Source organism: Euprymna scolopes, chromosome 2 (assembly GCF_053919585.1).
Source record: "Euprymna scolopes isolate OS-2025 chromosome 2, ASM5391958v1, whole genome shotgun sequence".
NCBI lineage: Eukaryota > Metazoa > Mollusca > Cephalopoda > Sepiida > Sepiolidae > Euprymna > Euprymna scolopes.
Window position 1 is genome coordinate 139131149 of NC_136483.1, and position 15323 is coordinate 139146471.

At 33.8% G+C, this 15323-nt stretch overlaps 1 protein-coding gene across 3 annotated transcripts in view; it reads left to right on the forward strand.

The window, feature by feature from the left end:
• LOC145296435 (lysosomal proton-coupled steroid conjugate and bile acid symporter SLC46A3-like) overlaps positions 1-15323 on the forward strand; it is a 54754-nt gene that overhangs the window by 19645 nt on the left and 19786 nt on the right. For all 3 annotated transcript variants that reach the window (XM_080142532.1, XM_080142533.1, XM_080142531.1), the window contains one exon: positions 10870-12016. In XM_080142532.1, the coding sequence (XP_079998658.1) occupies positions 11017-12016 (1000 nt within the window). In that variant the 5' untranslated portion in view covers positions 10870-11016. The remainder of the gene's footprint in view (positions 1-10869; positions 12017-15323) is intronic.

Here is a 15323-nt window from a genome sequence, read left to right on the forward strand (position 1 = left end):
CACTTTTGCGCGGATTTTCCCCGGTTAAAACCCAAATAGAAAGTTTCGCATAGGTTCGAATACCCTAAATATTAATTTTCATGTCTGTAGACTAAAAGAATTATAGAGGAGTTTAGTAGGCAAACTTATATATATATATATATATATATATATATATATATATATATATATATATATATATATATATATATATACGCATACATAAATATATATATAGAAATAAGTTTTTTACGCAAATATCACGCAATTATAAATCATGTAAAATACCTGGCTGAATATAATTACACGTGATGGTAAACTAAAGATGATCATCCCATAAAAAAAACGAAAAAACTAATAGGGAATTAAATTAAAATGAATGTTTAAAAGAATATGCAAATTAGGTAGATCTTTTGCTAGTGAATGCAATTCTACGACCCATATATAACAAAGTTGGATTTTCTGTTGCCATAAATAGAAAAAAGGTTCGCCTTTTTCTTCTTGGCCTTCGGGCCAAGATCTTTTTCTGTTATCAAAGTGTAGTATCTGTTCTGGCAGATAGTTGCAATCAAAGTAATATGTGGAGGAAACCCTACATATAAGACCATTGCTCTTGAGCAATCAGTTGTGAACAATGCAGGGGAAACCCTTCATACCAATTGTCATTATCTTTTTCCCTCTCGGGGAAGCAGGCCCCTCTCCCCTCACTCTCACTCTCCACATTAAAAAGCGGCCTTGTGCCTAATTTGCGTAGTACGGAAGCAAATAAATAACTAAATAGAAAAAAGAGTTTTTAATAAAAATATCAATACACACACACACACACACACACAAAAAAAAAAAAAAACTATAGGAGTACTAGCATGAATGCCCGGCGTTGCCCGGATGTTTGGAGGTGTGTGTTGAGCAAAAAAAAAGTGGTAGTAGGAAGGTAGGCTCGAACCCGTACCGCGAAGGAGGAAAAGAACGGGGAAAAAACTAACGTCTTTGCTGTTAAGACCACCGCCAAACCGGAAGTGACGTAGGTTTAAATTAAGGCTAGACAATCGAAAAGAGGGATGACTTTCGAAAATATCGGTGAAAAAAGCGACCCCTCCCTGTAGAAAAGTTCCCAGTTGAGGATGAAGATATTAATGTTTTTAGCCACTTTTTCGGTATTTTTCGTCTGAAGGGTCGAGCTTCAAAACGATACTGATCTTGTGAAAATTTGTCGCCTCTGTCGAATTTTTTAGGCATACATGCAAACATACACATACATACATACATTTATATATTGGTAGCTCGAATTTTCGAACCAAACCGATTAAAAAGCTTGCCCTTTCTCTGAATACGCTTTATGTAAAATTTTAAATGTTTAGACCAGAAATTGTCTGAGTAATTTGGTAAAGACAGCAGAGGTCAATTTTTTAAAAACTTTTACCCCTATTATGAGACCTTAAAATTTATTGTTTTGGGCTTAAATCAAGTTATTAAGTTAGATCCATGTCCAAGTAACCTATATCTAAAATTTCAAGTGTTTAGACTAAAAATTGGCGAGGGATTTGGTAGAGTTCTCAAAGGTCAAATCGTTGAACTTTGACCCATTAACAGCCAAATTTCTGGCCAAAAACCGATCACAAAGATTTTCCCAAATCTCAGTACCCTGTATATCAAATTTCGAGTCTGTAGACTTAAAATTGACAGAGTTATTGTGTAGGGAAATGTACACAGATACACACACAGATACACAGACAGACAGACATATTCACTTTTATAGATATACTAGCATTTCAGCTCGGCGTTGCCCGGGTGTTTGTAGGTGTATGTTGAGCAAAAATAAAAAGCGGTCAATTTTTTTTTGGAGATTTGTCCCCTATTATGACCCCTTAACATTTATTGTTTTGGAATCAAATCAAGTTATTAAGTTAGATCCATGTCTAAGAAACCTATATCTAAAATTTTAAGTGTTTAGACCAAAAATTGTCGGAGGAGTTTGGTAGAGTTCTCAAATGTCAAATCGTTTAACTTAGCAGCCAAATTTCTGGCCGAAAACGGATTACAAAGATTTTCCCAAGTCTCAGTACCCGGTATATCAAATTTCATGTCTGTAGACTTAAAATTGATAGAGTTATTGCATAGGGAAATGTACACAGACAGACACACAGACACACACAGACAGACATTTTCACTTTTATAGATAGATAGATAGATAGACACACACACGCACACACACACACACACACACACACATATATATATATGCATATATACATACATACATATATATATATATATATATATATATATATATATATATATATATATATATATATATATATAAAAGTGAACGTGTCTGTGTGTGTCTGTGTGTCTGTGTACATTTCCCTACGCAAAACTCCGTCAATTTTTAGTCTACAGACTCGAAATTTGATATACAGGGTACTGAGATTTGGGAAAACCGATGTGATCGGTTTTTGGCAGAAATTTGCCGATTAAAGGGTCAAAGTTCAACGATTTGCCCTTTGAGAACTCTACCAAACTCCTCCGACAATCTTGGGTCTACGCACTTGAAATTTTAGATATAGGTGCCTTGGACATAGATCTAAGTTAATAACTTGATTTGAGCCCTAAACAATAAATTTTAAGGGGCCATAATAGGGGTGAAAGTTTTAAAAAATTGACCTCTTCGGTCTCTTCCAAATTACTCAGACAATTTCTGGTCTAAATATTTTAAATTTTACATAAAGGGTATTAAGAGATAGGGCAAGCTTTTTCATCAGTTTGGGTCGAAAATTTTTAGTTACCAATATATAAATGTATGTATGTATGTCTGTTTGCATGTGTGCCTTAAACTTTCAATAGAGGCGACGGATTTTACCAAGATCATTATCGTTTTAAAGTTGGACCTTTCATACGACAAATATTGAAAAATTGGCTAAAAACATTAATATCTTCTTCTTCAACTAGGCCCTTTTCTACAGGGGGGACACTTTTTTCGCCGATATTTTTTAAAGTTATCCTCTCCTTTAGATTGTCTAGCCTTAATTTTAAAAAATGTCGCTTCCGGTTTGGCGGTGGTCGTAACAGCATAAACGTTAGGTTTACCCCGTTATTTTCCTCCTTTGCGGTACGGGTTGGAGCCTGCCTTCCTACTACCACTTTTTTTTTATTTTTGCTCAACATACACATCCAAACACCCGGCCAACGCCGGGCTGAAATGCTAGTATATATATATATATTTATATATATATATATTTATATATATATATATATATATATATATATATATATATAATTAAAGCTACATTAGAACTTTATTACATTATCATGTCAATAAGGATGAGGGTGATTACAATAAATGATGTTGGAAGGAACCTCATTCTTATTGACATGATAATGTAATAAATTTATTATATAACTTTAATTAATATCTCCCCATCTTTTCTTATAAATTGCTCGTCTTAATCGGGTAGAGCTTAATCTATCCAGACGGGTAAGTAGCCCTTTCTCCCCGAAAATAATTTTTTTTTTTTTTAAGTTAAGAACAGTCGATGAAAATTAACCTGCATTTCTATGCTAACACTTATCTACGGGGTTAGAAAACAACTGACAATTATGAAGTTTAACTCATTGTTCTGAGGGAGGTAACTATTTTACTAAGAGATTCGTTCATTTTTTTCATACGATAATTTGGGACGCTAAAACTGTATTCAATGTAACAAAGAAAAAATCGACGATGGTGATGTGAATCAGCAGCAAATAGTGTCAGAGAAAAAAAGTACCATATACTCAATCATCTTTTGCATAAGATAATAAATAAAATGTTGTTTTATTGTTTAGAATTTGGTTTTAGTATTATAAAAAATACTACTTCATGAAATATTTATTGATGTTTTTATATTTTTTAGTATTTGAATCTGTTTGTTGCGGACTTCGTGTCGCCTATTCTTCTGCATCACCAAAATTAATGTTTTTTTTTTCTGTTTTTTTTTTTAAATTTTAAAGTTTATATTTTTCTGTTATTATTGTTATAAAATTTTGTTACATTAAATAAAGTAGTTGGAAAAAAACATTTCTTTTACTTGGAAAAAGAAGTCTCATCTTTTACATATATATATATAATAAAATGACTGTAGAAATTCCCTTCTGGACCAAAGTATCGTAGGTTTGTAACAACAGGTGCCACATACAAATTCAGTCGTTAATTAAAATGCTACATTACATCCGACGATCAACACCATCACTATCACATCATCTACAGAGGAAGGAGTTTCTATTTTTCTCTCTAAATATTTAATTCTACCACCGCTACCAGTTTTCGCCAGGACCAATTCTACATTTTCCATTTTCCTACGATACTGTGATTACACCTAGCGTAACTGGTTATTAGAAACATAGATATAACATAACTTTTCCAATTTCCTATTCATAAATAATAAGCTCTTCTTTCTCAAATCTCGTTCATCTGATTGGTCTAGCTCTGAAAATTCTATTATTCCGATATGCATTTTTCCGTTTATGAACAACGTCTTACTAAATTTCATATATGGCGCCACTACATTTTCCCTGCGTGTGTTTGTTTCCGTGTATTTGATTACACATGCGTTTCAAATATTTAATAAAACCCACTTCCGTTGATAAATAATGAAAATGTTACTGACCTGCATTATTTTTTCTAAAAAAAAAAAAAACGTCCGAAAATAGGGGTCCTTTCTTTAGATAAGAAAACAAATTTACCAAACTCTTCGCTTACTTCCCTTGCTTGTTCTTGTGTAAGTGTGTTCGATTTAAAATGCGTCTCAAATAAAAAAAAAACAAACGCCTTTCGCTCAATTTCCGAATTTCATTTAAATAACAGGGAAGGATTTTTTCTTGGTATTTTTTTTTTTTTTTTACATTATTTTCACCTAGACAATTTTCTTGGAAATGACGGGTTTTAGGTTTTTGACTCTCAAATATAAACAAATAACCGCCTTCCACTCGATTTCCAAATTTCGCTACAATAACACAGAGGAACAAAAATGTTTGCAATCTTTCTCAAATATAAAAAAAAAACTCGATTTCTATATTTCGCAACATTAACATGGACGAAAAAATGCTTCCAACTTTTCTCATTAATTAATGAGAAAGGTTGGAAGCAATATTTTCTATCGACAAATACGTTTGAAAATAAGGATCTTTTCCATGGTATTTTTTTTTTTTTTTGCTACATTAGTTCCACCTACACAATTGTCTTTTATATTACGGCTTTTGTAAGTTTTTGCCTATGCTGAATAAGATTATCTCATTTAAATTTTACAGAGATAATATCTGTATTATGCATTGGTAATTCACTGGTCGCTGTCTACCTCTTCATGTTAAGAAAGGCTTTCAAATTAGACAGTCGCAACCTCCCCATGTTAAGAACGGCTTTTGGAATAAAAACCCTATCTGGAGGGGATTACTTGTCCCAAAATGAACTGTGATGTTCGTTGTCAGCATACTCACCTGCAAGTAGTATAAAAAATAAAAATAAAAATAAGGGGGGCAGTGTCAGTTGCAGAAAAGTGGATTTGTTTCCGCTAGGTGGCAGTGTCGGTCGCAGAAAAGAAGCTTTGTTTATTGCGCGTGCGTAAAAACAGGGCGGCCAGTTAATTACAGAGCATAATACAGGTCTTTATATCTCCAAAACTACTTGTCCTTCAGAAATTTAAATTAGATTATCTTATTCAGCATAGTCCTTTTATAATCGTCATTTAAAAATAAAATCGTGGAGGTGGACCTAATGTAAAAATTTACCCCTTTTTTATTTACCAAACTATTTCTTTCTTTTTTTTTAAGGTTTATCCTACAACATTTTTACATTCTTTTCTCGTCAAAATATTGTGTGTCCACAAGTATTGATAACATAAACATATTAACCATACATTTTGTCATTTTTTTTTGTTTTTTGTTGTTGTTTTTTGTTTGTTTGTTTGTTTGTTTGTTTTTCGATTTACACAAACTATATCACAGCAACGCGTAGGTGGGCACAGCTTGCATTAAATAAAGTTCCAGCGTATTAAATTCTTGCATTAAAAAAGGACGAATCGCTGAGTAAAACAGAGTTATCTCCCTTAGAACAATGAGTTATACTTACCATACACACGTACATAGTAATCCGGGTAAATTTACATCCACAAGGTAAAAAATCTAGCAAATCCTTACTGTGTTTATACAAAAGTGTTCAATGATAAATAGAGTTGTTCATTAAGTATTTTTATACAAATATTATTTGGATAAACATCTGCAGACATATTTCAGTCAAAGCTATAAATAGTCCCACCTCTTCGGACTACACTACAGCTGCAGGTAGTAAAATGAAGCTATTTCTAATTGAAACTAAATACAAATTACATAAAATCTTTTATATCTTTACATTAATTTATATATATATATATATATATATATATATATATATATATATATAGAGAGAGAGAGAGAGAGAGAGATAGATAGGTATATGGTAAGTTATGAAAATGTATATGGCAATTAAGCTACACAGAATATAAGCCTGACAAATTCTCACGAGAATGAAACACAGAATATTCTGAGTAGCTTAATTGTTATATATATTTTCATAACTGGCTACCTAGCTCTACCTATTTATTGAGCACGGTTGAAGTAATTACTAAAGATTTGCTCATAAAATTATATCTTCTTATATTTATTTACGTGATTAAATGAAGTAATCATATGTCTGTCTCCATATTTCAAACTCAATCTCTTCCGAAACTAAAAATCGTTAGGGACCTCAAATGATTGGATTTTTATAGATCGTGCTTTTATGAGTCTATAACCGGTTAAAATAGTTTTCAAGGGTTAGGGTTAGGATACAGTTTTGCTTTCAGTTTCGATACTTTCCCTTTTACTTTTGAAATTACGACTTTATATAATAACTAGAGCTATGACAACAGCATATTCTTTTCATTGTTTTGACTCTCGAGTGTGTATCCGTTGATATCTTATATGCTAATATATAGAGTGATATGGTTCTCGGTTGATTAACTGTGTCGGATATATACTCGAGAGTCAAAACAATGAAAAGAATATACTGTTGTCATAGTCATAATAACTATATACAAATTCTGGACAAATTAAAACATCATCTTTAAGCGTATTTCATGGCCGGGCAAAGCCGAGCGCCCCCCCCCCTCCCCGCTATATATATATATATATATATATATATATATATATATATATATATATATATATATATATATATATATATATCGTGAGGAACGATCTCTAACAAACTACTGCGTCAACTTTTGATCTACAGACTTTAAACTTGATATTTATTGAACTGGTGGAACGAATTCGATTTTTATTTTAGCTGGTAAAAATTGCTGCTAAAGAGTAAAAATTGAAAAACAGAACTTTGTATGTGTAAGTCGACTAAAGGTGTTATTTATATACATGCGCAAATATACATTTATACTTTTAACAACATCATTTTTTAAGATTTTTGTTCGTATGGAAAGTGTATCAGATAGAAGCGAATAATACTGGAGAGCTTTATCATTAAAACACCACCATGTTTGAATATATGGTTAAATGGCAGTTTTAGTCATTTAGAACTGTTTAAAGCTTCACCGTTCACTCATTTTTCGACCAAATTCAAACAATTATTACAGTTTATAGATCACCTTCTCAGCTATATTGTGAAAAATTTTCAATTTTCATTCAGTAAAACGAAAGTTATGAATTTTCTGGTGTTCAAAATCGTAAAAATATGACTGGTTTGCATAGCAACCACATCGCTTTAGCGACTACTGTTGCTACTAATTCATAGCTGTCACGAAAAGAGAAGTAACAAGTGAAACAGAGAGAATGAAAGAATGAAAGGGAAATAATTGGAGGGATTTTATTGAAAACAGACGAGTGCCGTATTTTGTTATTACATATGTGTTTATGGGGTAAAAAAAAGACTATAATTAAACAAAGAACAAGTAAATTTATTGGTAGCCTGGAAAAATCATGGATTACAATAGAATAATTCGAGCATGAAAGTACTATGGTTAAGCTTAAACATGGAAAAGTAAAGGGCTAGTTCTTAAAACTGGAAAAGAAAAGGACAAGATATTCTAGTAAAGAATATAATAAATTTATAACTTAAAATATTACAACATTAAGATTTTTTGAATTCAGTTTATAACATTATATAATCAATTCTTAATGCTGCAATACTTTAAGGTATAAATCTTGCTGTTAAGGGGTCAAAGTTCAACGATTTGACCTTTAAGAACTCTACCAAACTCCTCCACCAATTTTGGGAGTAAACACTTGAAATTTTAGATATAGGCTCCTTGGACATGGATCTAACTTAATAACTTGATTTAAGCCCAAAACAATAAATATTAAGGGGTCATAATAGGGATCAAAGTTTAAAAATATTGACCTCTGTGGTCTCTATCAAATTACTCAGACAATTTCTGGTCTAAACTTTTGAAATATTACATAAAGGGTAGGGCAAGCTTTTTAGTCGGTTTAAGTCGAAAATTTTTAGTTACCAATATATAAATATATGTATGTATGTTTGCATGTCTGTCTAAAACTTTCGACGGAGGCTACGGATTTTTACAAGATCAGTATCGTTTTGAAGTTTGACCTTTAAGATGACGAATATCGAACAATTGGCTAAAAAAACATTAATACCTTCTCCTTGAACTGGGCACTTTTCTACAGGAGGGGGGTCGATTTTTTCGCCGATATTTTTGAAAGTCATCCTGTCCTTTCGATTGTCTAGCCTTAATTTAAACATAAGTAACTTCCGGTTTGGCGGTGGTCGTAACAGCAAAGACGTCAGGAACTTTTTCCCCCCTCCCTTTCTTTTCATCCTTCGCTGTACGGGTTCGAGCCTGCCTTCCTACTACCACTTTTTTTTTTTTTTTTTTGCTCAACATATACATCCAAACACCCGAGCAACGCCGGTCTGAAATGCTAGTCTGTCTATATATCTATAAAAGTGAACGTGCCTGTCTGTATGTGTGTCTGTGTACATTTCCCTACGCAATAACTCTGTCAATTTTAAGTCTACAGACTGGAAATTTGATATACAGGGTACTGAGATTTACGAAACTCTATGTGATCGGTTTTCGGCCAGAAAATTGGCTGTTAAGAAGTCAAAGTTCAACGATTTAACCTTTGAGAACTCTATCAAACTTCTCCGACAATTTGGGGTCTAAACACTTGAAATTTTAGATATAGATTTCTTGGACATGGATCTAACTTAATAATTTGATTTGAGCCCAAAACAATAAATTTTAAGGGGTCATAATATCGGTCAAAGTTTAAAAAAATTGACCTCTACGGTTTCTACTAAATTACTCAGACAATGTATGGTCTAAACATTTGAAATTTTACACAAAGGGTATTCAGAGATAAGGCAAGCTTTTTAATCGGGTTGGGTCGAAAGTTTTTAGTTACCAATATATAAATGTATGTATGTATGTATGTTTGCATGCCTGCCTAAAACTTTTGACAGAGGCGACGGATTTTTACAAGATCAGTATCGTTTTGAAGTTCGACCTTTCAGACGACAAATACCGATGAATTGGCTAAAAACATTAATATCTTCACCTTCAACTGAACACTTCTCTACAGGGGGGGGGCGCTTTTTTCCCCGATATTTTCGAAATCATCCCCGCTTTTCGATTGTCTAGCCTTAGTTAAAACCTACGTCACTCTCGGTTTGGCGGTGGTCGTAACAGCAAAAACGTCACGTTTTTCCCCGTTCTTTTCATCCTTCACGGCACGGGTTCGAGCCTGCCTTCCTACTACCACTTTTTTTTTGGCTCAACATACATCTCTAAACACCCGGTCAACGCCGGGTTGAAATGCTAATATATATATATATATATATATATATATATATATATATATATATATATATATATATATATATATATTCTTAAGAATATTTTTTATTTAACAATCAGTTGTTATGGAAACGTGATATTGTAGGTTTACAAAATATTACTGGCAGTAGTATTTTATAAGTTATCCCATCTAATTGCTCGATATGCACGATAGAGCAAATAAATTAAATTGTAATTCAATGAATTTAAAAAAAACTCTCATTGAAATGAAATGAAGTGGTTGAGTTTCATATCAAAGAATTTGTATTATTCTAAGCAAGACAAATAATGCTTTAGAAAATTAATCTCCTTAATCTATAGGGTTTCGATATCTACCATCTCATCAGAGGAGAGAAAATATTAGCAAATACTTATAAAGGTATGCATCCTATTTGCTAAAGTCAGTGAGACATGGAAAGTCGGGTGCATACCTTTATAAGTATTTGCTAATATTTTCTCTCCTCTGATGAGATGGTAGACATCGAAACCCTATAGGTTAAGGAGATTAATTTTCTAAAGCATTCTTTGTCTTGCTTGGAATAATAAAAATTCTTTGATATGAAACTCAACCACTTCATTTAATTTCAATGAGAGTTTTTTTGAAATTCATTGAATTACAATTTAATATATATATATATATATATATATATATATATATAGTTTTTCTTTCTTTTCATTTCTTTGCAATCTTATTTTAAAGATAAATAAATTTGTAAAAGAAACACCAAAGTGTTAACAAGTCTCTTTTTATATAAAATGCACTTAGCTATGTGTGTGCACGTGTGTGTGTGTGTGTATGTGTGTGCGTGCACGTGTGTGTGTGTGTGTGCACGTGTGTGTGTATGTGTGTGCGTGTGTGCACGTGTGTGTGTGTGCACGTGTGTGTGTGCACGTGTGTGTGTGTGCACGTGTGTGTGTGTATGTGTGTGTGTGTGTGTTTGTGTGTGTGTGTGTGTGTGTGTGTGTGTGTGTGTGTGTGTGTGTGTGTGTGTGATCCTCTCATTGTTTCATTTTCATTTTTTTATTTTTCCAGGTTTACGACGATCAATCTGAGCAGACACCGCTAATAAACACAAGAAAAGGCTCACCATCCCCATCGCAGAAGAACTCTCTTTGCCGAGGGAAGAAATTGAAATTTGTCGAACCGATTGCCGCCATTTATCTGTCCGTGGTCGGCGTCATGTCCCAAGTCTCCGAGCAATACGTCTACCTCCGAATCTCCGAAACATTTGGCAACAACTACACGAACACATCGACGAACAGCGGGCTTTCTGAGCTGTGCAACGCCAACAGGAGCTCCACAATGTTCAAAATCCAACAAGAGACACAGAGTGCAACTTCCAGTTTCATGATGTACCTGAACGTCTTGCAGATCTTGCTGTCTGCTATTCCGACCATTATGGCCGGGAACCTTGTTGACCGATTCGGGCGAAGAATTGCACTTTACCTTTGTTTTTGTAGCCGTTTGTTTTACGTTGCCGTCATTGCGACTGTCATTGCATTCAAGCTGCCACTTAATGTCTTGTACGCAGGCGCAATCGTTGATGGCATGTCTGGTTCAACCTTGACGGCCATGATGGCTTTCTCCACTTATATCGCTGACATCACTATGACAAGTAACAATCGCGGCTTTCGAATGACTGTGCTCGAGTGCATCATGGGATTTTCAGCTGCGCTTTGTATATTCGGCGCCGGAATATTGATAGATTATACAAACTTTTTTATCCCTTCAATGATATGTCTGTTTTCAATTAAACTGGGTTTAATTTACATTAGAATTTTTCTGGCAGAAAGTTACGAACCTTCTACCAGAGTAGCAAAATGGCAGTGGAGTACTTTAAAAAGATCTTTTACTATTTTTTCCCAAGACACATCAGAGAAACGTCGATCAAGGCTTCTTTTGGGGCTGGTGGGGATATTCTTTACTGTGCCTTCTGTTTCGTCGTCTGGGGGCGTTTTTATGCTATACGTTCTTAACTTACCATTTTGCTGGACTTCTAAAACCATCGGAATCTTTATATCAGTTCAAATAGCCATTCGTTGTTTTTGTGCTGTGGTATTAGTCAAGCTTATGCAAGGCTATATATCTGATATTGGACTCGCCATCTTGGGGAACGTCTCAAACTTTATATATTACATCTTCATAGCACTTGCGAGGAATAACACATTTATGTATATTGGTACGTATACATTATCGAATTTATTCATTTTATTTTAATGTGTATACGATTTTCTTTTATTTTCTGTGTGGGGGTGGGGGTGAATCCTGTACCTATGAGTTTTTGGTTATTGGATTAAAAAAAAATTCTCTTAATTTGCTAAAACATAGAATTTTGGGACCGCGAGCCTACTTCATCTGCAGCACGCACACACACATACTCGAACACACACTCACACACACACACACACTCACACACGCTCACACACTCACACATACACACACACACACACACACATTAAAACAAAATTTTACGTGATTAATTTATAAATTTATACTTTTTACAAAACGATCACTTATCACACATTGCAATAATGAGTAACAACGTTGGCATATATATATATATATATATATATATATATATATATATATATATATACTAGCAAAAGTACCCGTCGTTGACTGGGTTCAAAAACAGCCTACAGAAAATGGACTCTGATTTATGAAAGTATGATAGGTTATGAAAAGGAAGAGATAGCTTCGAATTTGGGGGTATTAAAACCAAAGCCAAATATGATGAAAGTAAAAATAAAATAGATAAACCCCATAATTTATTATACCATATCTGTTAACACTGAAACACTTATCACAATATTCTGTGGATCTATATTAAAAAACATTGTTAAACTTTGTGACATGTTTCCATTCTATGGAGACCAGGCGCGAACGAACACCCCATAATTTTATTATACCATATTTCTTCAAACTGAAACATAATTATCAAAGTATACTTACGCAGATAGATATGAAATGTCTTTATTAAAGTGTGTACCTATTTCCATTCTATAGAGGTTAAGCGCGAACGCAGACCCCACAATTTTATTATACCATCCCTATTTAAGTTAAAACATACTTATCAAAGTATTATTATGCACGTCTATATCAGAAACACTTGTAAACGTTTTCTTTTTTTTTTTCTATACTTTGTGGACCAGGCGCGTACGCAGGCCCCACAATTTTAATGAATCATCATTATGCCAGACCAAACATACCCATTCCTGTGTCTCGATACATCTCCTATCATTATATGTGATCAGTTTTCTCTAATAGTCAACCATATAGGAGCCTATTCGTGACCAGACAAACACACAGAATATATATATATATAGAGAGAGAGAGAGAGAGAGAGAGAGAGAGAGAGAAAGGAAGAAAGAGAGAGAGAGATGACAAAAAGTCTATATTCCAAATTCCAAGATATTCATTTTACCGTTGATTTCTTTCAGCATGTTAAAATGCTCAATTTTTTATGGCACCTGTTTCATAGCACAGAAATAATCATATAATTATTATGTCAATCTTTTTTTTTTTTTTTTTTTTTTTTTTTTTAATATTTTCCGTCCTTAATCATCAGAGGAATAAGAGCTCATTAACTTTAAAAAGAAAAGAAAAAAGAGTTTAGGCATCATTATTTAAATCCGAAAAAATCCGAAGAGAAGTTGCATTATTTTATGATATTTAAGCCGACTTTCATTTTTCTTTATTTTGAGAAAACTCAAAAGAGAAATCAGACTAGTTTTTATCTAATGAGCAATTACGCTAGGTGACCCGCTGGCCATTTCCTCATGAGAACTCTACTAATGTAGCGAGTACAACAACGAAACAGTACTGTCTGTGGGTGACATATTTGACTCCTTACATTAGTAGAGTTGTCGTAAGGAAACGGCTAACGGGTCACTTAGCGCAAGGCATTGCTCATTGGGTAAAAACTAGTTCGAGCTCTCCAATTCACTGAAAAGATGTTCACGTAGTTGACACTGAGATTTCAATTACATTTCAGCATGTGCTGTATGATAACTAGGGCTATGACAATAGAATATTGTTTTCATTGTTTTGACTCTCGCGTGTGTATCCCACACAGTTAGACCGAGGCCGCTGAGATATAATATCTCGGCGGCCTCGGTTAGACACAGTTAATCAAGCGGAAACCACCACTCCATATAAAAGCATATAAGATATCCACGGATACACACTCGAGAGTCAAAACAATGAAAAGTATATGCTGTTGTTCTAGCACTAATGACAATGCAAGGATAGAGGCGTAGGCTGCCAGTTCGATGGTCAGCTTTCAATCCCGGGTTGAAGCGCTATTGAGATAAAAATAGAAACACGCGATTTGAATTCTTTTATATGCTTCATTTTCCAAATTACACGGTCATGCTTCTTTCTTTATGGGGAAATTTCTGTTTCCTCTGATGAGTATACGTAAATGAAACAGGTCTGTAAATGTACCGAAATTTGATTTATTGAAAGATCGATTGTTAGGATGAATAAAACCTTGGAGCATGGAATACAGCGAAATTGTTATGCATTTACATATGCTGTGTTGTTAGATTTAACAAGCATATATATATATATATATATATATATATATATATATATATATATATATATATATATATATATATATATATATATATCCACAGTCAAACAGCATCGCAACTTACACGAGTCATGAAAGCCAACAAACTGATAGTTTAAGACTCGAGTTTTATGTGTGTGTGTGTGTGTGTGTGTGTGTGTGTGTGTGTGTGTGTGTGTGTGTGTGTGTGTGTGTGTGTGTGTGTGTGTGTGTGCGCGCGCGCCGAGTCGTAGAGATTTCCAGGTTGATATCTGGAGGCACACATTAATTCACTGGGAGAGATGCATTCCCAGTCTTCGTTAAGACATGTATCTAGGAGAAATAAACTCTGATGTAAAAACTTGCGGTCTACTGTATACTCTGTCCCATGCCAATCGTCTGCACCGACAAAAGGTAGCAATAATACCAAAACGTGTGGATGGTTCCACACAAAGCCTTCACAACTATAAACAAATCATCTCTGTGGATTTCCGAGCGGCGGAAGCTTATACGTCGAAACCGACGGGAAAGTCCATGATATATATATATATATATATATATAATAGCTGTACCCTGCCACGCATTACTGTGGCTCAATTTGGTGTAATGGAAAATTCTAATAAAAAGAGAAAATGCATGTTTCTTATATTCTTAGCACAGCAATCCATTCCAAAAAGTAAAATAAAAAAGACGAAAATGAAAAAAAAATGGTACTCTTGCAGAATTGGATCCTGATCCTCGGAATTACCGTCAATCATGGTTTGGGCTCGACCAACAGTCAGTGGATAAAGCTGAACGTAGCAAAAATGTTGAAACGCTAAATGTTTTTTTTTTTTGTTTGTTTGTTTTCTGTATACAAAAATGTGAGTTAGTAATTGATATTTGAGTGATTGGAGGGGGAGGGTTACTATACACAGATTCGAAAAAGTTG